The sequence below is a fragment of the Alternaria dauci genome, chromosome 2 (assembly GCF_042100115.1).
Source record: "Alternaria dauci strain A2016 chromosome 2, whole genome shotgun sequence".
Classification (NCBI taxonomy): Eukaryota; Fungi; Ascomycota; class Dothideomycetes; order Pleosporales; family Pleosporaceae; genus Alternaria; species Alternaria dauci.
The window spans coordinates 3607428-3634412 of record NC_091273.1 but is presented as its reverse complement, the minus strand read 5'-3'; the positions used below and the strand labels follow the sequence as shown (position 1 = coordinate 3634412).

The 26985-nt window shown below is 53.3% G+C and overlaps 12 protein-coding genes across 12 annotated transcripts; 4 read left to right on the top strand and 8 right to left on the bottom strand.

Annotated features, from left to right (window-relative positions):
• Nucleotides 1–87: 87 nt before the first annotated feature.
• On the bottom strand, nucleotides 88–586 carry ACET3X_003217 (uncharacterized protein; the record flags this gene model as incomplete). Its single annotated transcript, XM_069448468.1, has 2 exons — nucleotides 88–272; nucleotides 409–586. The coding sequence occupies 2 exons, from the start codon at nucleotides 584–586 to the stop codon at nucleotides 88–90; spliced, it is 363 nt and encodes a 120-aa protein (XP_069309764.1).
• Nucleotides 587–2155: 1569 nt separating this feature from the next.
• Nucleotides 2156–4032, bottom strand: ACET3X_003216 (uncharacterized protein; the record flags this gene model as incomplete). The annotated part of the gene is made up of 3 exons (XM_069448467.1): nucleotides 2156–2926; nucleotides 2973–3035; nucleotides 3082–4032. The coding sequence occupies 3 exons, from the start codon at nucleotides 4030–4032 to the stop codon at nucleotides 2156–2158; spliced, it is 1785 nt and encodes a 594-aa protein (XP_069309763.1).
• A 39-nt stretch (nucleotides 4033–4071) lies between these two features.
• ACET3X_003215 (uncharacterized protein) lies at nucleotides 4072–5224 on the bottom strand (the record flags this gene model as incomplete). The annotated part of the gene is made up of 2 exons (XM_069448466.1): nucleotides 4072–4946; nucleotides 5002–5224. 2 exons carry the CDS (start codon nucleotides 5222–5224, stop codon nucleotides 4072–4074), a joined length of 1098 nt encoding a protein of 365 aa, XP_069309762.1.
• A 1397-nt stretch (nucleotides 5225–6621) lies between these two features.
• ACET3X_003214 (uncharacterized protein) lies at nucleotides 6622–7843 on the top strand. The gene is made up of 3 exons (XM_069448465.1): nucleotides 6622–6967; nucleotides 7025–7338; nucleotides 7394–7843. Exons 1-3 carry the CDS (start codon nucleotides 6748–6750, stop codon nucleotides 7607–7609), a joined length of 750 nt encoding a protein of 249 aa, XP_069309761.1. The 5' UTR covers nucleotides 6622–6747; the 3' UTR covers nucleotides 7610–7843.
• Nucleotides 7844–8518: 675 nt separating this feature from the next.
• On the top strand, nucleotides 8519–9281 carry ACET3X_003213 (uncharacterized protein; the record flags this gene model as incomplete). Its single annotated transcript, XM_069448464.1, has 2 exons — nucleotides 8519–8783; nucleotides 8842–9281. The coding sequence occupies 2 exons, from the start codon at nucleotides 8519–8521 to the stop codon at nucleotides 9279–9281; spliced, it is 705 nt and encodes a 234-aa protein (XP_069309760.1).
• Nucleotides 9282–9792: 511 nt separating this feature from the next.
• ACET3X_003212 (uncharacterized protein) lies at nucleotides 9793–11499 on the bottom strand (the record flags this gene model as incomplete). Its single annotated transcript, XM_069448463.1, has 1 exon — nucleotides 9793–11499. One exon carries the CDS (start codon nucleotides 11497–11499, stop codon nucleotides 9793–9795), a length of 1707 nt encoding a protein of 568 aa, XP_069309759.1.
• Nucleotides 11500–11951: 452 nt separating this feature from the next.
• On the bottom strand, nucleotides 11952–12757 carry ACET3X_003211 (60S ribosomal protein eL18; the record flags this gene model as incomplete). The annotated part of the gene is made up of 5 exons (XM_069448462.1): nucleotides 11952–12263; nucleotides 12317–12397; nucleotides 12452–12519; nucleotides 12571–12679; nucleotides 12737–12757. 5 exons carry the CDS (start codon nucleotides 12755–12757, stop codon nucleotides 11952–11954), a joined length of 591 nt encoding a protein of 196 aa, XP_069309758.1.
• A 748-nt stretch (nucleotides 12758–13505) lies between these two features.
• ACET3X_003210 (uncharacterized protein) lies at nucleotides 13506–14916 on the bottom strand (the record flags this gene model as incomplete). The annotated part of the gene is made up of 5 exons (XM_069448459.1): nucleotides 13506–13877; nucleotides 13927–14334; nucleotides 14383–14606; nucleotides 14661–14728; nucleotides 14783–14916. 5 exons carry the CDS (start codon nucleotides 14914–14916, stop codon nucleotides 13506–13508), a joined length of 1206 nt encoding a protein of 401 aa, XP_069309757.1.
• Nucleotides 14917–16195: 1279 nt separating this feature from the next.
• Nucleotides 16196–18267, top strand: ACET3X_003209 (uncharacterized protein). The gene is made up of 4 exons (XM_069448458.1): nucleotides 16196–16384; nucleotides 16449–16518; nucleotides 16573–16653; nucleotides 16703–18267. The coding sequence occupies exons 1-4, from the start codon at nucleotides 16296–16298 to the stop codon at nucleotides 18086–18088; spliced, it is 1626 nt and encodes a 541-aa protein (XP_069309756.1). The 5' UTR covers nucleotides 16196–16295; the 3' UTR covers nucleotides 18089–18267.
• Nucleotides 18268–18555: 288 nt separating this feature from the next.
• ACET3X_003208 (uncharacterized protein) lies at nucleotides 18556–20446 on the bottom strand. The gene has a single exon (XM_069448457.1). It carries the CDS (start codon nucleotides 20382–20384, stop codon nucleotides 18969–18971), a length of 1416 nt encoding a protein of 471 aa, XP_069309755.1. The 5' UTR covers nucleotides 20385–20446; the 3' UTR covers nucleotides 18556–18968.
• A 316-nt stretch (nucleotides 20447–20762) lies between these two features.
• On the top strand, nucleotides 20763–23023 carry ACET3X_003207 (uncharacterized protein). Its single transcript, XM_069448456.1, has 2 exons — nucleotides 20763–22297; nucleotides 22361–23023. Exons 1-2 carry the CDS (start codon nucleotides 21254–21256, stop codon nucleotides 22643–22645), a joined length of 1329 nt encoding a protein of 442 aa, XP_069309754.1. The 5' UTR covers nucleotides 20763–21253; the 3' UTR covers nucleotides 22646–23023.
• A 292-nt stretch (nucleotides 23024–23315) lies between these two features.
• Nucleotides 23316–26882, bottom strand: ACET3X_003206 (uncharacterized protein). The gene is made up of 6 exons (XM_069448455.1): nucleotides 26720–26882; nucleotides 26376–26654; nucleotides 25073–25113; nucleotides 24842–25005; nucleotides 24035–24794; nucleotides 23316–23971 (listed from the first exon to the last, which is right to left on the bottom strand). Exons 1-6 carry the CDS (start codon nucleotides 26758–26760, stop codon nucleotides 23616–23618), a joined length of 1641 nt encoding a protein of 546 aa, XP_069309753.1. The 5' UTR covers nucleotides 26761–26882; the 3' UTR covers nucleotides 23316–23615.
• Nucleotides 26883–26985: the final 103 nt, after the last annotated feature.

Genomic DNA, 26985 nt, shown 5'->3' with positions numbered 1-26985 from the left:
TTATCGTAGAGGGTGGTACACGTGGATGACATGGCAACTGAGACACCTCACTCCTCCTGTCACACGCATATCTTGATTCTCGGCCCATCACGACGCCGCACCTTGGTCCTCCTTTAGCAACTTCTCCACAGCCTCAACTTTATCCTTGAATCCCTGCTTTTTGTCCGTCCTGCTCCCCACCCTGATATCACTCTGGATCCTGACGATGCCATTCTGATGCAGCATAGCATGGCATTGTCCAATGACCCGCATAACGTCGTCCCAGGAGCCCTCTAGTCCCAATTAGTATATGCATTCAAGAATATTCCATATACCCCTCCAAGCCACCACGTCCGCATACCGGCCGAGAAGGAAGTTGGCTCGGACGCCAAAGCACACGGGATATGGAAGGGGTGTGAAGAGTCATACCAACTGTTGTCCCCGCAGAGTGCATAGAATAAATTAACCCGCTCTTCTTGAGGACTCGCTGCACTTCTGCAACTTCCTTGGATACAGATGCTGTGGGTGTGCCGAGCGGGATCAGACAAAAATCTGCAATACATGATGGCGGGGTTGCCAAATTCGCGAGATCGCTTGAGGCCGACATTGTGTAGATTTGTTGCGACTGCGGGGGGGTAGATGGAAGATTGTCTTGGAAGAAAACACCGATGAATGCGGACTTCGGATCTTGGTGGTCGTTGCCATGTCCGCGACGGCGAGTTCGGTAACTGTCGGTCTTCAGTCACCGAGCCTGCACTTTCCGGACCAACGGCAGGCGACTACACCACCTCTGAAACCCTTTGCAGCCCCGGGTTTAGTTGGCTAAAGAAACCCATATCAACTTGTCGCAAACTATCACAAAAGGTCTAGCTACGATCTATAGATGCCAAAGTTTATATCTTCGCAGCAACATCACATTCATGATCTCATAATTCGTCGCACCCAAGAATGCGACTGCTTGTTGGACTGCATCGCGGAGTATGGATGAGATCATATAAACCCCGACATGCATACAACAAACGGTTCACCACCACGCGGTCCTAACAAACTTATGCCAGCACGCTCGTCCGTCGCACTATCGTAACACGCGAATGACTTGCATTCCGTTTCCAGAGCAAGTACTACAATGCTCTGTTACCACTCTGTTTTCCTAGTCCTGCAAAATGCCATCACTGATTCACCATATTCCCCATCGCTCACACAGACACAAAATCTCGTTCTAGCGAGCTCTCCTCGGAGAGATGACGTCCACAAAGACTGGTGGTAATACGCCAATAGTTATATCGATGGACGCTGCGACAACTTTCATCACCACCGTACAAGTAGTAACCAGTACAGTTGAAGCGACGACTTCTTCAGATATCACCACCCAAACGGCCGAAGTGGTGGAGACGACAACAGAAAGCGCAGTTTTCACATCATTCGACGTTCCATTATCTAACCCGACGTTGTCTTTGACGGCAGTCGTACCGACAACAACCACCACTCCTGCTGACAGTGAAGAAGAGTCATCAGCGCTATCAAGTTTTCATATTTCCTCGGAATCGACTCTCCAAACACCTATCGCACCATCTACACCCGACCCAGCATCACATACACCCGCTCTACCTTCTACTCCATCCCAACCCAAACCCGGTCTTGGCGTAGCGGCGTCGGTCGGGCTGGGTGTATCGATGGGTATCGTTGCGTTTCTTGTCATCGCGGGAGTCCTGTATGCAGTATTCAGGCGGTATTTCACAGATATGAAGAGGAATTCGGAACGGCGGATGAGCACAACGAATAGGAATAGATGGTGGAAAGGAAGGAAACGGAATGGCTGGTGATACTGAGTGAACTAGGAGTGGCTATTCCAGATGCAACGAGATTGTAAGACGCTGGAGTTGTGTTGGGAAAATCGTTGGGAGAGGATGATAAGTTTGGAAGGCGTATGTCCTACATGTGCGCCAAAGAACACTACTGGTATCCACAACAGGAGCTTTATACACCGACTGAGGGGACTAATACAAATGGTGATGGGGAGGTGTTTTACATTTTGGCTGTTGCAGAGAAGGGCTTACGCAAATATAGCAAGTGAAGCCATTGCGAACGAAAGCACATCGATGAGTTCAAAAGCTTGACCAACGTCACATCAAAGACATCCTACGCATTGTACAGAGAACAACAGGTATCTACAGCACTAAGCACTCGCAGCAACCACCCCAGCCCGGGTGATATGAGGTCTCGTAATAGCAATCTTGTCCTCCAAGTCTGGCAGCGAGAACCTAGGCCTACGGTACGTGTAGCCAACAAAAGCACCCTTCTTCCTGATCTCCAAAACAGTACGACCGACCTCTGGATCTCGGAGGATCTTGTCACGGGGCCTCTTCTTCTCTCTCTTACGCCTCTTCAGCTCTTGCAACGGTTTGGCAAACAAGGCCTGGGCAGGCTTAGTGATGCCGTTCTGCTGGGCCGCCGACTGGATCAGGGGTGTGGTCTCATTCTCGCCAGGACGGTCTACTGTATCAGGAACTACCACTTCTCCGATAACCTCGTAGCTTGAAGAGTCGAGATGATCGGAAGCGCTCATGATCTCAGCCTCATCGTCAAAGTATTTGGTAATTGGCTGGCCGCCGTGAACACGGGGTACAAACGGAGGGCGACTCTGATGGAGTTGTGACCACTGGATGTTGCGAAAGAACGGATGTGACTTGATGTCTTCGGCATCATTTGGATAGACGATATGGCCAGTGGTGTTGACGTTCCGGTTGCGGCGCCCACCGACAGCTTTGTCACTGAGGACCCAGTCGTTCTCACGGTATCGCTTAGCTGAGAGTCGATCTTGCCTCTCCTCGAGCAATCGCATCATGAGATCGATTGCGTTGCGTGACACTGGCATCAATGGTACGCGATCGATGTTGGGACGAGCATATCGCTGATCAGATGAGAATCGCAGCCACCGCGTGTGGTCCTGTAAAAATCAGTACCAGAATGCAATGTGTCAAAGCCTAACTCACGAGGATGCGTGCCTTCGTGGCTTGGCGATTGTCGCAGAAGAAAGGCGTGCACCCGTAGAGACACTGGCTTGGTCAGTGAAGTTGCATCTAACTCCTAAGTGCCACATACCTCGTATAGTATGATACCGATGCTCCACCAGTCACAGCGACCGTCGTAGCTTTCACCTCGTATCACCTCTGGTGCCATGTATTGACTTGTTCCCACGACGCTCTTGGCGAATTCACGCCTCTGCTCCCGGTTCAACCAGTCGATTCTGGGTTCATGTACCGAGTCTCGTCTGGTCTGATAACGGCCGCGTGCCGCTGCACTTCCGTTGATCAATTCCAGAGTCTTACGAGCGTCCTGTCGGCTCCTTTCCTCTTCAATATCTTGTGCATCACCTTTGACTTGCACATCCAGATCGCGGAGAAGGCCATACCTTTGTTCGTTGTAGTACGTCTGATTATGGGCCCAGTGTCCATCAAAAGCGAGACCAAAGTCGGAGATCTTGAGGTGACCAGACGAAGTGATGAGGAAGTTGTCAGGCTTGACATCGCGATGGATCCAATTCATCTTGTGTGCTTCCTCAATGCACAATATCATCTCCGCAAGATACCACTTGGCAACATTCTCGTCCAAGATATCTTCGCGAAGAAGTAGGCCCAGGAAATCGCCACCCATCATGTACTCCATGACGAGATAGAGATTGTTGTTATCTTGAAAAGCAGAGATGAGAGGAACCACCCATCGTGAGTTTTCAGAAGCGACCAAAAAATCTCGTTCTGCCCGCAAATGTCCCTCTTGGCTGTTGCGAAGCATATCCGACTTCCTGATGACCTTCATGGCGTAGACTTGCTTTGGTCTGCGGATTGTTGGAGAGGGCTTATCGTTTCTTGGTGTCAACGAGCCATCGAGGTATCCTATGCTACAACTGCTCCCCCTCAGACTGCCGCAGTTATCGCTCTTCTCGCGAACGAGGCGAACGACACCAAAGCTGCCCTTTCCGAGTACTCGTATGATGTCATAATTGGAGATATGCACACCCTTCATTGTCAGACGCGCTAGTGTATTGGACTTCATGACGCGTGTTTGGCGGAGATGGTGTGTCTCTGCGAGGTACTATTCTCGTCTTTTGCAATGACGCTGCTCGTTGGGAATGGCCATGGCGAAAAGCTTGCGCTCCATCTGGCGGCGGCGCATGGATCGTGGCGCGACCTTGGTTCCGAGCAGTTGGTTGAAGTGAGACTCGAAAAAGATCTTTGCCGCTGCGGCATTCTCGATAGTAGCGATAGAAGGCGCACATAGCCGTGGTGCATCTTGACGTGGGAAGACAAGAAACCGGGGAGACATGTGTTCTGGAGTGGGCTCACAAAAGAGTGCAGGCGTGTTGTCGGTTATATAACGACCGTTCTGGGTTCGATATAGCGTTTCAGCAGACAGTGGCGCGCCCGATGAGACCAAGGATGTTGGTGCAGTCGACTGACTCAAGGGCCCGTTGCTGCTGCCAGGACTGAGCACACTTGATGGAAGGGAAGGCACCTCGGACATGAGGCTTTTGGGCGAGGTTGTAGTTCGCTGATCATCGCTCGGTTGCTTGAACTGGTCGGCTTCGACAGTTGGACGAGAGCTTAACTTGGGTCGATGTACTACTGTGTCGTTCTTCAAAAGCGCGTTGGAAAGCTTCGAAGTGAGGTGCCACGAGAGAGTAGGTGATGACCAACTTGTCGATATGGGCGTAGGAGGCGGCGTGCGAGCTCTTGGTATAGGTTCTGATTCGCCATCGAAGACGGCAGCATTAGTGAGTTGAAGTAGGGATGAAGAGTCCGGATCGAGGGAGAGAGCTGGTAAAGTCATAGGTACATCGGAAACGACAGGAGGTTGTGGAGGAGAATCAGAGTAGGATTTGACGGTATCGGCACATGGTACGTCTGTTGGTTTGTTCACTGTTGACCCGGTACTGCCAGATGCAGCCTCCCCGGAGCTTGGAGCGGAACCTATCGCTACCATCAGCAGAAGCCAAGATGTACAAGACAGGCATATGTGACATACTCTTGCCATTGCGGAAGATGGAGAAAATCTTGATGCTTCCCCGACGAAGAGTAGTAAAGGTACGGCTAGCAGGGGTACTGTTGCGCCCCTGTAGGTTCTTCGTGGAGCGGCTGGAATCTCCCTCTGCCGATCGTTCGATAACGCGCACTTTGCCTTTATCACGAGATAACTGTATTTGGTTATGGGCGTCCTTTCTCTTCCGCACTGGGACGAGCGACATCATGTCAGCAGCTCCGGTGTCGAGGTGTTGGTAGAAGTTAGAGCCGAGCCGAATAACAATACTGGATAGACGCTGCGGTTATCGAAGAATGTCGATGCAGTACTGTTGGTGAAGTCGGTAGCAAGAGGAAGCAGAAAAAGCCCAGGCGAATGCCGTATACCCCTGTGATGGTGGAAAGCATGACTTGAGTGATGTGGAAGGAAGTTCCACTACAGGAAGGCGGCCATAGTCTCCCAGTGCTCATGGAAGGCGCCCGCGACGATCACAGCTTCAACCTTGATCGTCGTACTTCAAGCGCAACCGTTGCAACCGCTATCCAGGATATCAGAATCAACGAACCTGAGTACCCTGCATCCAACATGATCTGCAATCTCATGGCGCTTGGCTAAAGCGATGCTTGTTCGCTGCCAACCCCAGCGCGCAAAGATGGCCCTTCTCGGCATCAAGCAAGGGGAGTACGGATACGGTGCCTCGCACCGTCCTGGCAGGCACTAGCAGCGAATCCGAGGATGTACCACGCTGCGTGAATGGTGCGCTGGTAGTTTGGGCACGATGCGGACCCAGAAGGAGCGTCTTTTCAAGCAACTAGTCGAATATGATGCCTTCGTTCGTCCCGGTGCACTGGACGCAACCAAGCGACCAGGGGCGAGGAAACAAGCGCCCAATCAGCACCGGCACTACACAACCCTTTTCCAGCCGTCGCACTGCAGCCATTATGCAGCGACATGAGGATAGAAACATGCGCATACATGACGGCTGGGGATTATATTGCGGCAAAGTCGTTGATCGCCGTTCGTTGGGGGCCAACGGCGGCAAGCTGACTGTGCCCACGACTGCTCGCGTTTCGCACTCTCCTTCTCTCCTTCTCTCCCGACCAGAGATATCTGGCTGTGGCGGCTCGACACCGTATATCACGCCGTGGTCACACTGTCACGGCCGAGTCGCGCGGGATGCCGGTTTTGCTTTGATCCGGAAGGCTTCCTCGCTGCTTGTGACGGGCATGTGGACTATGGAGTAGTTGGGCGCTTAGAGGTGCCTGGCCGGACTGCCGAGGGTCTGCAAAGCCATCACACGTTTCCGCAAATCAGAAAAGCCATGCGCATGGCCATCTCGGACGCTATTCGCTCCGCCTCTCTAGAGGCGTTCCCTCCCGCCCGACAAGACGTGCATACGCGAAGCTCAGTGGTCGCTGGCCCCTGTAGAGTCAATATCCTAGCTCCGTGCCTATTCGCTGCCTACTCAATGCTTCGAGGGCTGACATGCAAAGGCTGGCCATGCTGGCGGACCCGTTTTGCTCTGCTCATTCGCCTGAAGCGTCTCTTTCGCTAGCAAAGGCATGGTCGCACGAGGTAGTCGAGGCCAAGTCCTGTATTCCATAAGTGCTGATGCCCCCCGCCACCGCCTGCTGCCCGTTCTGCGTCGACTACCAACAAAGTGTGCACCCTCAAGCTGACGGGTCACTGCATTGAAAAAGAGAAGGATTCCCGCTTCCCAAGTGCCTTTGTCTTCCGGATCGTACCGCCACAATGTTTCGTTTTACCGAGCTCGTTTTCGTCGCCGCCACTTGGTCGCTCGCCGCTGCGCATACCGTTATCGTCTACCCACCGTGGAGAGGAAACAACATCCACACCAACGGAACCAAGTCCGACACCGACCCTTCTATTCCGGATGGGTCGCTCGGCATCAACTATCACAATGACACCGGCACATATGGATTCCCATATGGCATGCAATGGATGTACCCATGTACGTTGCTTGGTCCACTTATCTCGCGCATGAGACAATAGCTAACAATATTCACAGGCGGTGGTATGCCAATGTCGCAAAACCGGACAAAGTGGCCGTTGAAGGGTGGCGCCGTGTCAATCCAACCTGGATGGTTCCCAGGCCATTCTCTCGCCATGTTCTACATCAACATGGGCTACGGCAACGAGCCCCTCAACTACTCGCACACAATGTTGCCAGTGTTCCAAATTCAAGGACCTTCGAACCAGCAATACCCAGGCCAGTTCTGCCTACCACAAGTACCATTACCTGCAAACTACACGCCCCAGGTCGGCGACAATGCGACTATCCAGGTTATTGAGCTTGCGCAACACGGTGCCGCTCTCTACAACGTGAGTCAAAGCGTCCGAAAATGATGATGCTGCAGTCGCTAACATAGTTCAACAGTGCGCCGACATCACTTTCGCCGAACCAGAGGACGTTCCTGAGGTCAACGAGACAAACTGCGTCAACACAACAGCGCCAGACCAGCGCATTAATTTCCAAATCGTATACGCGACAACGTCATCGCCAGCGCCGCACAACATGGTCGTCAACAGCTACGCGTCGATAGTGGTACCGGCAATGCTTGCAGCTGCCTCGTGGATAACATGGGTCGTCTAAGTCATGATTCCATCATTTGTTTGTTAATATGATTTTATTACGGGCATGGCGTTAGGCGCGAAAGATATCCAGTCTCTTCTGAACCGACGATCTCCAGTTGGAGCGTACGTGGTGCTTTTGTTCTGCGCACATGGAGACGAGCTGCTTGGTAGCTATGACGGTCTTTCTTTGCGCACACGACACCTCACCATGCAGTATGGTGTACACAACTGCATACTCAATACTATTCGTAACCACGTCATTCTTTTTTCCACTTGTCGCTCACTCAGCGTCAGCAACATGCCGTCATGCTTGCTAATGTTCATACCAAATATGTCTGCTGTTGTAAGCCGCCACCGCCAGGCGGCCTGATCTACACGTGTAATCCAGATAACAGCGGGTGGCTTGGGATGCGGGCCAAATCGCAGACCCATCTGCACTACGCACGCTTTTTCAGATTGCTTTTGCAATGGCTTGCGGGCCCTGACTTACCAGGAAGGACCCTTTCCTGCCATTCCGCGTCGGAAATCCCGTTCCGAGCCACTCCCTTTCCCCACTAAAAACCAGACCCTTGTCCTCTCACGATGATTTTCTACGCGCCCAGGTGGTTCCTTCCCGTTCGTTGCCTTCAGCAACTTTGGCCACATCCCTTTTTACGCGCCCATGCAAGCCGCACCTTAAGTCGACGACGTGACGATCGGTGCATTCTGTACGTCACAGCGGATTTTGCTACTCTTCCGGTTCGAGAATATGCGCCTTGTTGTCCAGCCAAGACTGATTTTTGAGTGGAGCCCGAAGAACTGAAGAGAAGGAATGAGCAAGAAAGGCAGGGGGCGTGTAAAGAGGAAGGAGGTTCGGAGTGATGATGGCTGGACTGTGATTACCCATGGGTTGGCGAGCGTTTCGCTCAATGACAAGGGGAAGAAAGAGATGGATGCGGGATCTTTACCGACGCGGACTGTAGAGGGTTTAACCGCTGAGAAGCTTCTCGAAGACTTTCGCACTCTTCAAGATCGATGGGAAGACACTTTGCTTGCCAAGCAAGTGCAAGAAATTCTGGAGAAGAGGGGTGGAGGTAGTGGATGGGGAGTCGAAGAGGCAGTATGCATAGGCATCGGCAGTTTCAGTAGAGACTGGGCGCACCGGTGGAGAAGCCTGTGGCAGCTTGTACTGTTTGTTGATGTAGTCGAGAGGCGTATGTTATTGTCACTCTGCCCTTCTCTGTCTATGCGGAACAACTGATATCAAAGTAGTCAAAGCCGACAACAAGGACACCGAGTTGAGATGCTTCGCCCAAGATCCAGCCTTCACACCCCTCGACGTGGAGTTCCTCTCCCAACTCTCTATTACAGTCCTCGAATCCGACCTTCAGTCCTACATCACCTCTCAGTCCTTCGTCTATTCGCCTTTCGTAGATTGGTTTCTTCTCCTGCCAACCTTCCTCAAATCCAAAGATCCGGTCTTGTATGTCGGTAATGAGATACTAGACGATTACAGTGTTTACGCGCAAACGAAGGAGAAGAAAGAGCGGTTGGAGGAGTGCAACGAGGTAGGCAAGAAGTGGGTGGAAGGACGGGAGAAGGTGGCATTGAGAGAATTTGAGAAGCATGGAAACGCGTTGAACGGGATGATTGCTTCTTGGAAGAATGCTGATCAAGACGTACAAGATGAGAAGTCAGAGGGGGAGACCTGAAGGTACTGTGTCTCAGAGGCAGGCACGAGAAGTCTTCACGTTAGGTTCATGTTCATTGCATCTGGCTTATACAGGGGAAATACCTTATAGTCACACTCGTCAGGAATCGATCCGGACCAAACCTGCTCATAGTCATGGGGGGAGCAAGGCCCAAGACACCAAAACAACCATGACCCTACAATATGTCTTCTTCCTCCGCGCATGAGGTAGAATCAGACTTCTATGTTTGCATAATTAGCCCTTGTTCCGTTATATCAAAGCTGTGTTATGCATCTACAAATTTGTCATCGAGTTTGGTGATGTCTATGACCGTTTACGAAGGGCAACGATGGTAATTAGCATTATTTTTGAAAAACTCCATATGGTACTTCCATAGCATCACACATTGATTGAACCTACCTTATTGGAAGAAACGAAGCTTTTCCAGACGAGGGTATAGTATTTTACTACCTACGTGTCACACTCACCGAATGTGAAAAGAAGCATACGCTCAACACACTCCCATCCACATCTATTTGCCCATCCCCTTAAGGTAAGCCTCCCATCCGTCCTCCAACAGCGCGTTATCCTTACGCATAACCTCCTTTTCATTGCCCTCCATCCAGACCCTCAACCTCTCGCGAATCGTCTTATCCTCTGCGCCAAGAATGCGAACAGCCAGCAACGCAGCGTTGGTCGAGTTATTGATACCGACAGTTGCAACAGGCTCACCGCGCGGCATCTGAGTCATGCTAACAAGACTATCCCAGCCATCCATCACACTCGCCTTGACAGGGAGTCCAATAACGGGGAGTGTAGTCCAAGACGCACACATACCCGGTAAATGGGCTGCACCGCCCGCAGCGCCAATGATGACCTTCAGGGAGGTCTGGGAAGCAGTCTTGGAGAACTCGCGGAGCCAGTCAGGTGTCCGGTGGGCGCTGGTGATGCGTGTCGTGAAGGGGATTTGCAGCTTGGTAAGGATTTCCAGACCGGCGCGGAGGACAGGGAGATCAGAGTCTGAGCCCATGATGACAGCAACGAGCGGCTCTTCTTTGGAGCTTTCTGCGCTGTGTGGTTCAACTGTCTTGCCCTTTTGGTTGTCGACAAAGTCAACGAGCGGCTTGATCTCGCGTTCTGCGGCCGCGAGCGTGGGTGCTGTGATGGTGATGTGACCCATCTTGCGTCCGGGGCGCGCATCACCTTTGCCGTAGAGGTGGATTGATGCGTTTGGTGACTCGAGAGCCTTCTTGGCGACCTGAACGTGCGAGTCTGGAGTCTTGCCGCCCAGAATGTTAAGCATGATTGAGGGTTCGCGGAGACGGAGGCTGGACTGCGAGATGGGTAGATCAAGAATGGCTCGAAGATGCGCGTCGTATTGTGAGATGGGGCAGGCTTCGATGGTGTAATGTCCTGAGTTGTGCGGACGAGGGGCGATCTCGTTGATGAGTAGGCTGTCGTCTTTGAGCAGGAACATCTCGACGCCAAAAACACCCTTCCCTTCGAAAGCTCCGATAGCCTTCTTGGCAAGCTCCTGGGCTCGTTGTGCCGTCTCCTCTGCTACGTTTCGTGGCGGTGCATATGTGAGCTTGCAAATACTATCCTCGTGTACAGTCTCGACTGTGGGGAATGTGAGTACGCCGTCTTTTGTCTTGACAACCATGACTGCGAGCTCCATCCTGAAGTCTGCCCATCGTTCTGCGTATAGTGGTCTCTTTCCCAAAGCCTCGAATGCAGCGTCGATGTCCGCCTCGGTCTTCACCACAAAGTTGCCCTTGCCATCGTACGCCTCCGTCTTGCTCTTGAGCATGAAAGGATAGCCATACGATGTACCCACCTCTTTCAATCCCGCAACACCCTTTCCTTCCAGATCGATGCTGTCCGCAACGTCAACTCCACGCTCTTTCAGGTACTGCTTCTGTGCGTATTTGTCCTTGATGGTGCGCAACGTTTTCCAGCTAGGTTCAACGACAACTTGGCCAGATACCTCTTCTAGCATATGAGTATCCACATGCTCAATCTCGACAGTAACGACATCAGACGACTCGGCGAGTTTCTTGACGGCCGCTGCATCCTTGAAAGATCCCTCAATGTGGCCGTCGTGCGCTGATATCTGCTTTGCTGGTGATCCCGCAACGTCCAGAACATTGACTTGTATGTTTAACCGATTTGCGGCTTCGATTAGCATGCGGCCCAGCTGGCCACCGCCCAGTACGCCTACTTTTCGACTGTCGGTCATCTTGCTAGTGTTGGTGTTGAAGTCGAGTCGTTCAAGTGCTGCAATGACTAGTTGGGGTATTACGTGGGTGAGAGCGGTTAGCGTTATGGGTTGGTTGGATGTGGGGGAGCCGCAGAAAAATTAGCACGCGAAAAACTTCGCCGTTCAGCAGTCGCATACAGAATTTCCTGTTGCAGACAAATAGTCCTGCAGGTAAGATCTGCGCGCAATGTTGGGATTGTCGGACAGTAATGACGTGCACGTTCACCAGAGCAATGTATGGAGATGTGGTTCATGATTTAACCATGAGCTCGGAAGAGCCCATCTGTATGCTTTCATTTCATGTTGAGCATTGAGTATCTTTTTGCAGGCTTTCGAAGAGCCCTTGCCAGTCATGACGCGCGCCTCATAAGTGAATTCCCATGACCATGACCACGCCAACCCAGAGAAACCAGAGTGCTTCCAGCACACGCTTAAACCTTGAAACCACGCGACCGTCTGCGTCCACGGGCACGCTCGAACTTGCGGCCCTTGCTCTCGACGTAAGGCTTCTTGTGGGAGTGGGGACCGAAGCCGAAGTGCTTGAAGGCCTCACGGGAGTTCTTGGGTCCACGGAGAAGGAGGGTGTTGGATCCAGTGGGGAAGCGGGTAGCGACCTCGTCGATGGTGAGGCACTCACCACCGGCCTTCTCGATGCGGGCGCGGGCAGAGGCGGTGAAGCGGAGAGCCGCAACGGAGAGCTTGGGGACCTCGAGCATGCGGTTGTCGTCAGTGACGGTGCCGACCTGACCGTGTGTTAGCCATTGGTCTTCGTTGCAGGTTTCTTCGCTGGACGTACAACAACGACGGTCTTGCCCTCGTGCTCCTTGGCGGAGTGCTTGTTGGCAGCGTTGGCGACGATCTTGGAGACGGAGACCGGCTACGGAATGTTAGTGGTACTGTTCTATCGGCTATGCGCGATCCGTCGTCTTACGGGACGGTTGGTCTTCGACATCATGAGGCGTCGCAGGACGGTCTTGTTGAAGTTGGCATCGGTACGGCCTGTCCGCTGTTAGCACAAACAACGTGCGCACTTCCAGTTGGAGAACTTACGAGCCAGGAACTTGTACAGACGCACCAACAGCCTGACGTAGGGGTTGGTGGACTTGGGGACCTCTGTATTCTCGTCAATCTCTCTTCTCTCGAAGGCTTCATGTTGCGTCTAAAAGACAGCTGTCGCCAGCGCATTGCTGCGCCGACTCGACGGGGGATCACATACTGCGGTGCCCGTCTCGAACATGGTGGCGGTCGAGGTCGATTCCCATATTGACTGATGTTGAGCGTGTTGTGCTGTGGGTTAGTAACGACTGAGGGAGAGCGCGAAGTTCGTCAACGAATTTGGGAGGAAAGAGCTGCTTGGCGTGGCATGGCCCGTGCGTAGCGAGAACTGCAAAACTCCACCGGGCAGGAGCGAAGTGGCCCAACATGCATGCCTGCCGCTTAGTCTGCGATATTATAGAACAAGGCATGTGATATTTCTGGTGCACCTTGTTCATGTTTCGATTATTGCATGCTCGTGTCCCAACAGATGACGCCCGTTTCAGGCTGGAGACCCCCGTCAGTCTTCAAAGCCACACACATCAGACACAGCACCACGACATGACAAGACGCAGTTGAAGAGGCAGCTCGCAAGCATTACCATTATGTAGCTAGAAGTGTTTACTTTCGCTCGCAGTTTCTATGAAGCTCTGCAAGATCTATGTGTCAAATACATGTTGCTTAATCATTCCCTGTCATTGCTCCCTGAAATGCGGCAGACACCACTGTCGCGTACCAAACCACAAAAAGTCTCAAAGAAGGCTCCGTCAGCATGAGAAGTTCCTGCTCGTCTATGCGTATAAACACCAGTCACCGTACACTCCAAATCCGCTCCAAGCTAAAGATAAAACGACAAGGGGGAAAGGAAATCAGGGGCAGCCGAGCGTACTGCGAGTGCGCGTGCTCTAGGCTTGAAAATGGTGTCGACTCGTCGTGCAAGGCCAAGTTCCTTATACAGCCTTGTCGCCGATGAGCTTGCCGATGCCGTTATAGACCTGGTTGGTTGAGTCGGGAGCGTAACGGGGTCCGAGAGAACCAAGAACGAGGAACATGCCGATGACAACAGCGGCAAGGACCATGAGTTTGCGGAGAACGGGCCTGGTGTGGCCAAACTCCTGCCACTTCATGCTGCCCTGGCCGAGGTACTCCTTCAGTTTCTCTCCGCCGAGCTTGTAGTAGACAAGACCACCAAGCGCAATAGCGTAACCGAAGGCCTGGAGGGGGGTAACAGGGTCCTTGAAGAGGAACATGGAGGCAAAGACAAGGAGAATGTCCTTGAGTACACCGGAGAGGGTAAGGACGAGCGAGGAGGTCTTGCCAATCTGGAAACATGTAAGTAGATGCGTTGCGATTGGGCAAGGTGTAACATACCAAGAAAACGACCGAGACGTTGAGCAGGAAAGCGACAGATGCGTTGGCCACCAGAGTCATAAGACCGACACGGTCCACGTCAGCCATGGTCATCTTGGGAAGCTCAGTGAAGAGCAAGATGAATCCGTTGATGACAGCGCAAGCAGGGGCGTAGTAGTAGAGGGAGACGAGCGGGTCCATCTTGAAGTCCGCACCGCTGAGCAGGCGCTGAACCATGACCAGGCGAACAGCCTCGAAAACGATACCAGCGCACTGGAAGAGGAAACCGATCATGACGAACTGGATCTCTCCCATCGAGGCAATGACGACACCGATAACGATGAAGGACACATTTCCGAGCGTCTTGAGGTTGACTGGCGCGACTCCGAGACCCCAGGTGGTGAGAAGGACGGCGACGGGCATGGTAGCCTGCAAAGGTCAGTAGCTGCCACGTTTTCATCTCCAGCCTCGACGTACCTTGAGCATTTGGATAAAGGCTACACTGAGGTAGAGGTATGCCTGGTTACCGCAGATCAAACTCATGCTGAAGAAGATGCCGATGGGAACGATGGCTCGCAGATATACGCGTCCGGTCATGGGCACCTTTTTCCTCGAGTCGAGGACGGTGGTGAAGCGGGCGAGGATCTGGGTCATGACGGTCGCAAAGACCAAATGCCATGTTGTGAGGAAGATGGGAAAGTCTGGTACGTGGTGTTAGGGTGCGGCCTTGCTGCGGAGCAGTAGAGTACACGTACGGAACTTGGCTGTGTCTAGGATGTACTTGTTGAAGACAATTGTGCTGGAACTGAGAGTGATCCATGTTCTGCGGCATTGTTAGTGCGTCGAGTCGCAGGTACTGGGAATTGAGCTGACATACGCAATGTAGACCGCAGGGTGGAAAGATGGCGCCTCGGGCTGGGGCTTCTGCGCCTCTGGGTTGACAGTCGGGAGCACAGGCAGGGCCGTGTCGCGCGACGCCTCTACAGAGGATCTCATCTTCTCGTCGGACATGACTACGAGTGGTGGCTAACGAGGGACAGTAAAGGTGTTGGTGAAGGGTCAAAGGAGGTGCGGCGCTGGAGAAAGCGTGGTTGCAGTGGCAGTGGCAGTGGCCGTGGAGTAGGCTAGCGCTGCTGACTGATGATGTCTTGCGCGTCCAGGGACAAGCGTGGCACAAGCAACACAGACTCGGTCGATGTGACTTGGTGCACTCGAGGCAGGAGGCGATGAGAAGGTGAAAAAGAGCGGCAGAAGTGTTGAGAGCACTTGTAAAAGTGACGGTAATAATACCTCGAGGCGCTAGGGAAGGGGAGGGGCGGAGCGGAAATCAACCAGACGACCTTCTAGAGCTGGCGCAGGGGGGGTTGTGGTTTAGGAGCGCTATCACTGGGCAACGGCCAACTATGTACTAGGGCTGATATGAGGCAAGATGAAGATTTGCCAGGGCGCCGCGCGGGATTTTGCAATACTCGATCAAGTGAAACTGATCTGCTGTGGAGCGCTCAATGGACGCGCAATCCAAGACCGCTGCGAGCCTCTCCCCCAGCCATGGCGCCGAAATTTTGAGCCGCCTTTTAGCAATTGCTTGTGTAGGTGTGTACGCGTACAGTTCTGCTGCAGAGAGCGGCCGAAGAGACCGGTCCCACACTGTACCTGGAAAGGTGACAGCTTCATGCACATCACAGCACCCGTACTGCTGCCACGCGCAAATTGTTTACATTGCAGGAGCCATGCCGTGTCGCTGAAGTAGCAGGGTGAGGCGCACAATAGGGGTAATGCATGCTGCTGTCGCTGCCGTACAGAGTACCTCTGCACCCCAGCCTTGATTGCATCGTCGCACTAGCACGACACCAAGTCGATGCGTCGTTGATCTGAAGCCGTAGTCCCCCAGAGATAGAGTCGGTCAAGCTTCACCACGGTGTTGCAACAAGCCAGATTGAGGCTCCACCCGCGGGAACGTGCAGTGCAACATGGTGGCACAACGCGCAACGACAACGGCCCTCGAGAGCCATGAACATGTTGCACATATGGGGTGTGAATAGGGAGGCTGTCGTGATGGACAGATGACAGCCACCAATCAAGACGCCCACGAGCAGCCATGTTCTGCCAGATCGACGGTCCCCCGTGGCGGCCTGCCCCTTTTCTGGCCGTGGCCTGTACCCGCCCCCCAGCTGTCCCCCCCCCCCCCCCCCCCAGTCGAGCAGGCGAGTCCTTCGGCGGCTGGCCCCAGCTTGTACAGTAGTAAAGTACCCTGGACCCGCTTAAAGCAGTATCGTCCTTGGCGTGCTTAGTTTATCGCCAGCTATATTCCCTCCACCACGCCCCCAAGTGTTTGGCCTCTGCTCCACAATCCTCTACAACTACTGCTGTACTGCTCGCGCACCGAGTACATGCTGAACTACGCCCGCCAGACTTTGAAGCGAGTTCCGAGTTTTCAGGAAATACTGCAAGGCAAGATGGGATCCGCCAAGGAAGAAATGTATGTTCACCGCCCACCCACCCACCTTGCAGCCCCCCAGGAGCACGCGCTGACAATGCTGCAGTTCTGTCGATGTGCTCGTTATCGGTGCTGGCCCGACCGGTCTCGGAGCAGCAAAGCGCCTGCACCAGATTGTATGTCCACCGACATGTCGACCCCAGTGGCGGGGCCAGTGCTAACAATCGCAGAACGGCCCCTCATGGCTGATTGTCGACTCCAACGAGACACCTGGTGGTCTGGCTTCGACCGACACCACTCCCGAGGGCTTCGTGAGTATCCCCGCCGCCAATTGACTGCTACTGTCTAACACCGCTCCAGCTCTACGACGTCGGTGGCCATGTCATCTTCTCCCACTACAAGTATTTTGACGACTGCATCGACGAGGCCCTTCCCAACGACGACGACTGGTTCACCCACGAGCGTGTCTCGTACGTCCGCTGCAAGCGCCAATGGGTCCCCTACCCATTCCAGAACAACCTGTCCATGCTGGACAAGGACGACCAGGCCAAGTGCGTCGACGGCTTGATCGACGCCGCACTTGAGGCTCGCGTGGCAAACACCAAGCCCAAGGACTTTGACGAGTGGATCATGCGCCAGATGGGTGTCGGCATTGCTGACCTCTTCATGAGGCCATACAACTTCAAGGTCTGGGCCGTGCCCACCACCAAGATGCAGTGCCAATGGCTTGGAGAGCGTGTCGCTGCCCCCAACGTCAAGGGTGTCATCAACAACATCATTCACAACAAGACCGCAGGAAACTGGGGTCCCAACGCTACCTTCCGCTTCCCCGCGCGAGACGGTACCGGCGGTATCTGGAAGGCTGTCGCAAAGACACTGCCAGAGTCCAAGACAAGATACGGCGACCACGCCAAGGTTACCAAGGTCGACGCCGACGGCCACAAGGTACACCTGAACGACGGCACAGTCGTCAACTACAAGAAGCTCGTCAACACCATGGCTGTTGACGCGCTCGTCGAGGCCATGGGCGACAAGGAGCTCATCGACCTCAGCAAGGGTCTCTTCTACTCAAGCACCCACGTCATTGGTGTTGGTCTCCGTGGCGAGCGCCCAGAGCGCATTGGCGACAAGTGCTGGCTCTACTTCCCCGAGGATGACTGCCCATTCTACCGCGCCACCATCTTCTCCAACTACTCGCCGTACAACCAGCCGCAAAAGGACGTCAAGCTCGCCACTCAGCAGCTTGCTGATGGCTCCAAGCCCAGCTCCACCGAGCCCCAGGAGGGCCCGTACTGGTCCATCATGTTGGAGGTTTCCGAGTCCAGCATGAAGCCCGTTGACGAGAAGAACATGCTCAAGGACTGCATCCAGGGTCTCATCAACACCGAGATGATCAAGCCCGACGACGAGATCGTGTCCACCTACCACCGCCGCTTCGACCACGGATACCCCACACCCTCGCTCGAGCGTGAGGGTGTTCTCACCAAGCTACTCCCCGCGCTCCAGCAAAGGGACATTCTGTCGCGTGGCCGCTTCGGCTCATGGCGCTACGAGGTCGGTAACCAGGACCACTCGTTCATGTTGGGTGTAGAGGCTGTCGACCACATTGTCAACGGTGCTGTTGAGCTGACCCTCAACCACCCCGACTTTGTCAACGGCCGCAAGAACGAGGAGCGCCGCCTCAAGGACGGTGCCCAGATCTTCGCCGAGGCTTCCCTCGCTCTGAGGAACAAGGGTGTTGAGTAAGTGCATGCACGTTTGATGTTCAGCATGTGCAGTTTGGGAAATGTTTATGGGATACCACGTTATGTTATGAGGGACGGGAAGACATGGAGTTGGCGCATTAGTGCAGACTCCAGGTAGAGATGGTTGCATGGCTTCGCATCTTGAATAGATGTAGAACAAAATATACCATTAGATTTGCACATTTACACATGTTGTCCTCGTATGTGAAGTGTTTAGATTATTCCAGCCGCAATCCGTGACATGCATTCAGTAATCAACAAAACTTCCACCGCCCTGTCCGATCGATTGCGAGAATACATCTTCACTTGTACATGACTAGCGATAATAACCGCAGGCGCACTGATTGTCACATCCTCATCTTGCTAGACTTGTTTTCGAGTCGTAGCAATCACACCACAGTGGGTACCTCCCCACCCATGTATATAATCAGCGGGCCGATTCCGTATGCTGGCACACACCCGCTCTAATCTTCCTTTGTTACACAGTCACCGCTGCATGCATTCTTGGGGGACGCGTACAAAGCGCTCCATCAACGGGTGTACTACGGCGGCTACCGAGATGGAAGGGGACATGTTGAGGAGTAGCTAGGCAATGCAGAGTCTGCAGGATTCTTGCAGGTGACGGGCATTGTTGTACACCGTATTGCGGCATGGGGTAGGTAGGGCGAGATGGGGGTGGGAAAACGCGGTTATGTGGCGAAAATGAAAAAGGACGGGAAGAATGAGGTGGGAGGTTCATGGTAACGTGGCTTTTTTTGTTTTTTTGAATGTTTGACTTGGAGGGCATCGAGGCTGGACGCTGTTGTGCGCGTGGGCTAACTACCTAGTCTGTATGTGTAGGACGTGGAGTATGCCTTCTCCTTCTGCACACTCTCTTCAGATCAAGCCTTGCTGGCCCTAAATTTCCTCAAAACTTCTCTCTCCTCGTCATTTCTAGCTATGCTTTCTTCGTCGCCTACAGGTAGTCGCTGGTGCTTCCACTGCTTACCTCCAGCGCCATAGTCTGCGCTAACTTGTGCGTCACCAACAATGACCCATTTGTAAATGGTCAAGCCCTCTAGTCCTACAGGTCCCCTGGAATGGATCTTGTTGGTCGAGATGCCGACTTCAGTACCGAAGCCGTATCGCTGTCCGTCGGCCATGCGTGTGCTGGTGTTCCAGTACACAGAAGACGAGTCGACGGCAGCGAGGAAGGTCTTTGCTGTGGCTTCTGAGGTAGTCAGGATAGCGTCCGTGTGATGAGAGCCATGCGTGTTGATGTGGCTAATGGCTTCTTCAACGTTGGTTACTGTTTTGATCGCGAGGATGTAGTCTAGGAACTCGGTGTCGTAGTCCTCCGGTCCGGCTTCTTGGAGCAGTGTGGCAGAGTGCGGGTCTAGTTTGCCTTTGAGTGCGAGCAGGGAGGTGGGATCGCAGCGTAGCGACACTCCTTTTTGTAGCAGCGCCTCTGCGACCGTGGGGAGGGTGGAGCTGAGGGCTGCTTCTTCGACGATGAGCTGTTCAAGAGCGTTGCACCCGGCTGGGTAGCTTGTCTTTGCGTCCAAGACGATCTTGGTGGCTTTCTCGGCGGGGTAGTCAGCGCAGAGGTATGTTGAACATATTCCGTCTGCGTGGCCGAGAACAGGAATGGTGGTGGTGTCTTTGACGTAGCGAACCAGCTTGTTGCCACCACGAGGGATGCAAAGATCGATGTATGTGTCCTGCTTCAGCAGATCGGCAATGACATCGTGTGTTTGGACTAGTTGCAGACAGTCGGATGGAACTGCTGTTGAGAGAAGAGCTTTGGAGATGATGGATGCAATGGCCGCAAAGCTGTTGCTAGACTCACGACCACCCTTGAGGATAGCTGCGTTTCCAGACTTGATGGCAAGCGCAGAGATGTTCGCAATGACTTCAGGCCGGGCTTCAAAGATGATGAGAAGCACACCAATAGGACATGTTATCCTTGATAGCACCAAGTCATCGTCTAACAGGGTCTTCGCGGTGGTCTTGTTGATTGGGTCCTCCAGATCCTTCACGTCCAATATTCCCTGCAGCATATCCTCATACTTCCCCGGCTTCCCCAGATCCAGTCTCTTGACTAGACTTGCACTTAGCGTGCCTCCTGCCGCGGCCTTGTTCGCAGCTTCCAGATCTTCCGCATTGGCCGCTAGAACCTCCTCTTTTCCAGTTGCTAGTGCGGCATGGATAGCTGTCAATGCGGCATTCCGCTCCTCGGTAGACAAGACGGCGAGTTTCCGGGACCCGAGTCTTGCCGCCTGAGCGACTTGGAGCGGCGTGGCGTTGGTCAGAGACATTTTTAGGGTTCCTTGGTGAGGTGGTGAGACCTCGTAACAGTGATGAATTCTTTATGGACGTGTGACTCAGAACGGTCTAGAAAGGGACGAAGTCTTGGACGGTTCGGTCGGAAAGACAGGGTCTGATACTGCTGCAGGTGCTAAAGATAGGTGCGCGTCGGGAAAGGGACAAATCGAACGCTTTCTACCCTAGCTGCCTGCATAGAATGGTCGACTTTTCCCTTCTCCGACGTGGGGTGCAGGATTTGGTGTTGCGGGGGTCGCATGCGCCACATTTCGCAACGCCACACCTGTGCGGAGAGCCGGGATGTCCTCATGCTACAAGGCATGTTACATATTGCGCAAGTTTTGTCAAGTATCTACATGATGACGAAAGTTGTTGAGAAGAAGAAAATTGGTTGCGTCATCCCCAAGATCTCTTGTTTGCTTGGGCATGCGCGCGGGTTTTGGCAGCTACGCGGCAAAGGGTCCGTGCTTTGGGTGGCTGGGAAACCAGTCTCCTCCATTTTCCAGCCTTTCCAAATTTCGTCGAATACCGTATCGCAGCATACCCTGTTAGCTTGCTTGACACCTCATCATGTAGGTCATTGCTCACAGATGGCTGGTACACTACAAAAGTATGCTGGTCGGGCCGCTGTACATGCATCACACCCACCTCACCCATCTGCATCACCTCTCAAGTGCTGAGAAGGTACCAAAAACACTATCTCCACCACGAGACTCACACGTGCTCCTCTCTATTATTCGTTCGTTTGATATCACAGCACACTTGGGCAACAACATCACATCGCGTCACCGTATCACAGCCCCGGCGCATATCGTCGGCAACACTCGCTATCTGCCATCTTCGCTGTCACAACACACCCAAGATGCGCTCCACGATGCGAGCTCTCACTGCTCTGGCTTCCGTCGCCCTCTTCGCTCGCTCCAACGCCCAGACATGGTCCAACTGTAACCCAACTCTACGAAGCGATTGTCCTCCAGACTCCGCTCTCGGCAAAACCGTCAACATTGACTTCTCGTCCGAGTCGGAGAGTTTCACACCACAAGGCAACCCTACATACGGCGACGATGGCGTGTCCTTTACCATCAGACAGTCCGGAGATGCACCTCAGCTTACTTCGCTGTGGTACATCATGTTCGGAAAGGTCGACATTGAAATTCAAGCTGCACCGGGCGCGGGTATTGTCAGCAGTTTCGTGCTGCAATCCGACACTTTGGACGAAATCGACTGGGAATGGCTTGGTGCAGACCCCGACGAAGTGCAGAGCAACTACTTTGGAAAGGGACAAACCACAGACTACAACCGTGGTGCTTTCCACTCCGACCCGGGCAGTCAGTCGGGCTTCAAGAAGTACACCATCGAATGGACCCCAGAACAGATTGTCTGGCAGATTGACGGCACCACTGTGCGTACGCTAGAGCCTGCGAACGCCAACAACCAGTACCCTCAGACACCTATGCAGGTCAAGTTCGGCGCATGGAGCGGTGGTGATCCCGCCAACCCTGCAGGTACCATCTCCTGGGCTCGCGGTCCCACCGACTACTCTCAAGGCCCCTTCACCATGAAGGTCAAGTCTCTCAGGGTTCAGGACTACTCTACTGGTACTCAGTACGTCTATAGCGACCAAAGTGGCACTTCGGGATCTATCAGATCTGTCGGAGGTACCATCTTCTCTGGTGGTAATGCTCCTATCGCCGACGCACCAGCCATCACTGCGACTGCCACCGGACAGCCCCTGCCCTTTACTCCTCACCAGACCTCCGACTATGTCCGCCCCAGCGTTTACCCCTGGATTCCCGACCCGTCGGCTACTCCCACTCCGCAACCAACGTTTGCGAACTACCCCGGGCTACCGAGCGGGTGGACCGTTTCGGATACCGGAAAGGTTGTTCCACCCAGCTCAGCCACTGTCAGTAAGCCTTTTTTGATCCCCTGTCTATTTCGACAACAAAATGCTAACAATGTTCTGTAGATGTCCCCTCTCGGTTCCTATACCTCATCGCCGCAAGCTTTGCCTACGGGTTCCTCCGACAATGGGCCTAAGACAGTGACTGGATACGACGATCGCGGCTTTACCACTATCCGTACGATATACCCTAGCTCAACACCAGTACCGACCATCAGTGAATTGGAGAACAATGCTGCGACCGGGGTGCCTGCAGCGCCTGCACAAGGCGCGTCATGGAAGCTCATGGTCTCGTCCATATTACCATGGGCCATCGTCCTGGTTCACATCCCAGGATATCTCGGCCTCTAGGCGGGCTGGACCAACTTATGGGATATGATGGACTTCGGACCAGCGTTCTATATACTAGGCGTTGGCATCGTCGCGATGAGTACATGTGCTAGTAAATGTTTTACGAAAGGATATGTTGGTTTCAAAGTTTCAATCAAGCTCTGGGCTGCACCTTGGCCGGGCACGACTTGGAAATGGAGTTACCAGAACAAAGGAAGCAAAGACAGAAGACTAGAGTACCTTAATGTTTGGGCGTGGCTTCGGCTGCTTTTTGGATTTTAGTTGCATAGCGTTGGGTTGGGTTATTGTTATATATCAGGTGCATACCATGGTGTGGATGGGGTTCAGATGTGAGCTATGGCTCATTTCACGTTAGACTAATGACTACTACGTCGCAATGTAATGCATTACTACTCTACGAAACCTATTCTCACTGTCTGGTTATTAACTGCCAAAGTAGAAGTCGCTCTGCACTTTCTAGAAGATGCCCGCTCCCAACCCCAAACGTATGATGTTCTAGCTCTGTCTCCAAAAAAAGGGGCGTTGATTGTATCATTCCGCCTTGTGGTTTTCAAACTGTCAGACTTTTCGAGAATCAATCTCATTAATAAATCATGTTCGACTCACAAAAGGGTACTGTATGCGGTCGTCACACTCTGTAACCATCAAGAATATAATAAGGTTCCAAAGGTCCAAGACGCCAAAATGGACTTTTTTTTTCCTTCGAGAATATGCTACTATACAGAAAGAAGTAAAACCCCAAACTATTCATGAAATGAGTCGGAATACTGTGTCCTTCCTCTTCCATCTCAACCCGAAACAGAAAGAGAGAGAGAAAAAAACATCAATTGCCCAAACACGATCCTGGCCATGCAAACCACACTCCCTCTGATTATTCCGCCAATGTACAAAATTAACTCAGCCTAAGATGTGCAAAATGATTTCGACTTTTTTTCTGGGCGCCTTCTCTGGTGATACCTTGGATTCACGTTTAACCGCCACGACCACCGTAGGGCTGGTGCCTGAAACCACCGCCGCCACGATGACCTCCACCACGGTAGTTCGCGCCTCGGACACCAGCGTTCTTAGGGCCGGTGGGGGCGTTGATGGGAGCTTGACCACCGCCAGCAGGCGGCTGGCTGGAGCCTTGGCGGGAACGGTTGTTCCTGAAGCCGCCGCGACCGCCTCCGGGGCCAGAGGGGATATTTGGCTGAGGGGCGTCGTCGTACATGCCATCCCAGCTCTGGGGACCTCCCTGGGCGTTGCCGAAGCCGGCGGGGCCAGAGAGTTGCTGCTGGCGGCGTGCCTGCTGTTGTTCGTATTTTTGCTGTTCGAAAGCGAGTTGATCTTGAGCGGTGTAAGCTGGGCGTGGACCACCGGCACTCTGGCCACCTTGAGGATTCATCATACCCGGACCACCCTGACCTCCTGGGCCTCCACCACCTTGCATCTGTGCCATCTGCATCTGCTGCATTTGCTGCATTTGCATTGGGTTCATTCCACCTGGACCACCCATCATTTGGGGGTTCGGAGAGCCATTGCCGCGGTTCATACCTTGGTTCATCATCTGCTGTTGCATCTGCTGCATCTGCATTGGGTTCATACCACCCATGGCAGCCATGGGGTTGCCGGGCATACCACCGCCGGCTTGTTGCTGGGCGAGAGTTTGCTGCATGGACTGGAAGTACTGTTGCATTCGCTGCCAGTACTGAGCCATCATGGCAGGGGACATGGCGCTGTTGCCGCCTTGGCCTTGCATGTTTCCACCGTTATTGTCGTAGTTGTTGCCGCCGCCTTGGCCACCGTTGCCGTTGTCGTTGAACTTGTTGAACTTGTTGCCGCGGCCGAACTTCTTGTTGCCGTCGCCTCCATCGTCGTCGCGCATGTTGCCACGGGGTTGAGCGCGCTTTACTTCAATCTGCTTGCCGAGAATCTGGAGGGGACCGCGTAGAGTAGCGTCTACGGCTGCGTCACCATCAAAAGTGACGAAGCCGAAACCTCGGGGTCGGCCAGTCTCCTTGTCCATCATAAGTGTGGCATCGACGACGCGACCGAACTGCTTGAAGAAGTTTGTGAAGTCTTCCTCAGTGGCCTCTTGGCTGACACCACCGACAAAGATCTTGCTCGTTCGTTCCTGCTCTTCACGAGGGATCGCGCGCTTTGGGTCGATCTAAATAATGTTAGTTGATATTTCGCATTTAGCGGGTATAGACGCACAATCTTGCCATCAAGGTAATGCTCCTTGACCATGACAATGTTGACGCACTTGGGGTCCTTGAACGTAAGAAAGCCGAATCCTCGAGAACGTCCGGTGGCAGCATCGCGCATGACGGTGCATTCACTAACTTCACCAAACTGCGAGAAATAGCCCTTGAGGGAGTCTGTCAGAGAATTAGTAAGGTTGAGCGTTTCATGTGCAGTTGAATAGACCAAGACGAATTTACATACCTTCTGTAGTTTCCCAGTTCAAGCCACCAATGAACATCTTGCTGTAGCTCAAGTCAGTAAAGCAATCATGAGAAACGACATCGTTAGTGAAAGCAGACGAGAAAAACGAGGCGCATCATAAGATATTCGTGGCTGCATGATTATGGGGGCCTCCGCGCAATGGCTGGTAATGATGTGGTCGTTGAAAACAGCCTCGTCCAAGTGTGATAAGTCGGATTAATGGCCTTGACGCGCATGATCCCCCATCGCATCTTCCGCCATTATCCTTAGAAATGGATATTGCAGAACATGGTCCCAAGAGATTCCTTCGTGGCGAGGTCCATATCGGCGACTTCGTCAAATTGGCGGTACTGCACAATTGACAACTGTTGGATGGGTGGGGCGTCCAGAGTAATTTTTCCAGTCGCGGTATTGTAGAGGTAGCTCGTGTTCTATCGTGGATGATTGGAGACTGGGCTGAGATCATGCGCGTTGGTATCGTGAAGCTCCTTTCTTTGTAGCAAGGTGTCGCTCGCTCGAGGACCGTATGCGGTCGCAGACGAATGGCTAAGCGAAGCCAACTCCTGCCGCATGCTACCCAGGACGTGTCGACTTCGTGGCGTGCACCAATCATATCGACCAAGAATGCACTCCACGTACTCAAGTCCAAGTTTCGAGGTGCAAAAGTAGCCCTTGCAAAGGCACAGTTTGATTCGGATGAAACGTCTGTGTTCTGCTATGAATTCGAGCGTGGAAGTCTCAGACTATCTCACAGCTCGGTAGCTATCCTTTGCTTGCGTTGCTGGTACGCGCTATCAAGTACCTAGGTATATATCGACATGAGGCGCTGCCAAAGTTGGGCAAGCCGCGATAGTCCCTGCGTAAGGCGCGTTGATGGATGCTCAGAGTATCGCTGAGCGATTGACTTTTGTTTTCCAGCTTCTTCCCACAACCAAAACTGGCGGCCCACTCCGCTATGCTTTGAGCGCCTGACCAGTGGCCGACAGCGACCACAATTTTTCGCAAGGTGTCTAGCTCCTAGGCTTTTATCCCAGACTCTGTGCCAACCATGGCCCCAGGTGCTTTTGAATATGCGACAGACTGAAGTGTGCAGTCTGATTGTGCTCGCAATTTATTCCATGAATAGTCTGCATCTATCAGGTTGTCGAACGCTCTAGCCCGATATCTTATGCGGCCGTTGACGGTCATGGTCCTAGCAGCGACGTGCCTCTTGGTTCAAGCTACAACATGCGATGGACATGTTCTTATACCTTGTGATGCGCCTCTTGGAAATGATGATCAGATTGGACATTGCACGACTTACCCGTCTTCTTTCACGTTGATTGGGCCATAGTTGTCATCTTCCGCGGGCGCATTGTCGTACGACTGGTCACCCCCAGCGTTGTAGCCGGACTGGTCCATGTGCGAGTCCTGTTCGCCCCCAGTCTGAGCTTGCCAAGAAGGTGCGGCATCTTGACCGTTGTCCTGTGTAGAATCTTGAGGCGGCGCGCTCGCGGGCTCGGCTGGGGTGGGTTCGGGTTCCGTTTTGGGCGCTGGGTTGGGTGCTGCTGCCGCGGGCTTGGACGTGGGCTCATCATCATAGCTAGTGCACTGTTAGCAGAGTGTCGCAAAGTGCGATAGTCCCTCAATCGCGCTGAGAGCACGTACAGATCGTCAAAAATGTCGTCCTCGTAGTTTTCGTCGGCCATGTTGGAGTGTGAGGAAAGAGCTTGCTAAAGAAAAGGTTGAAAAAGAGAGCGAAATACAGACACGCAAGAGTGCGATGGTGGTTAGTGGAGCGCGATCGTCGGGTTGAATGGGAGCAAGGGAGGTGAAAGAAGGAAGAGCCTGACGCTTGGGTGAGGAGATGAGAGCAGAGCAATGGGCAGGCGCGCTAGTATTGGGCTTGGCGTGGCAGGCGCGACGGACGCATG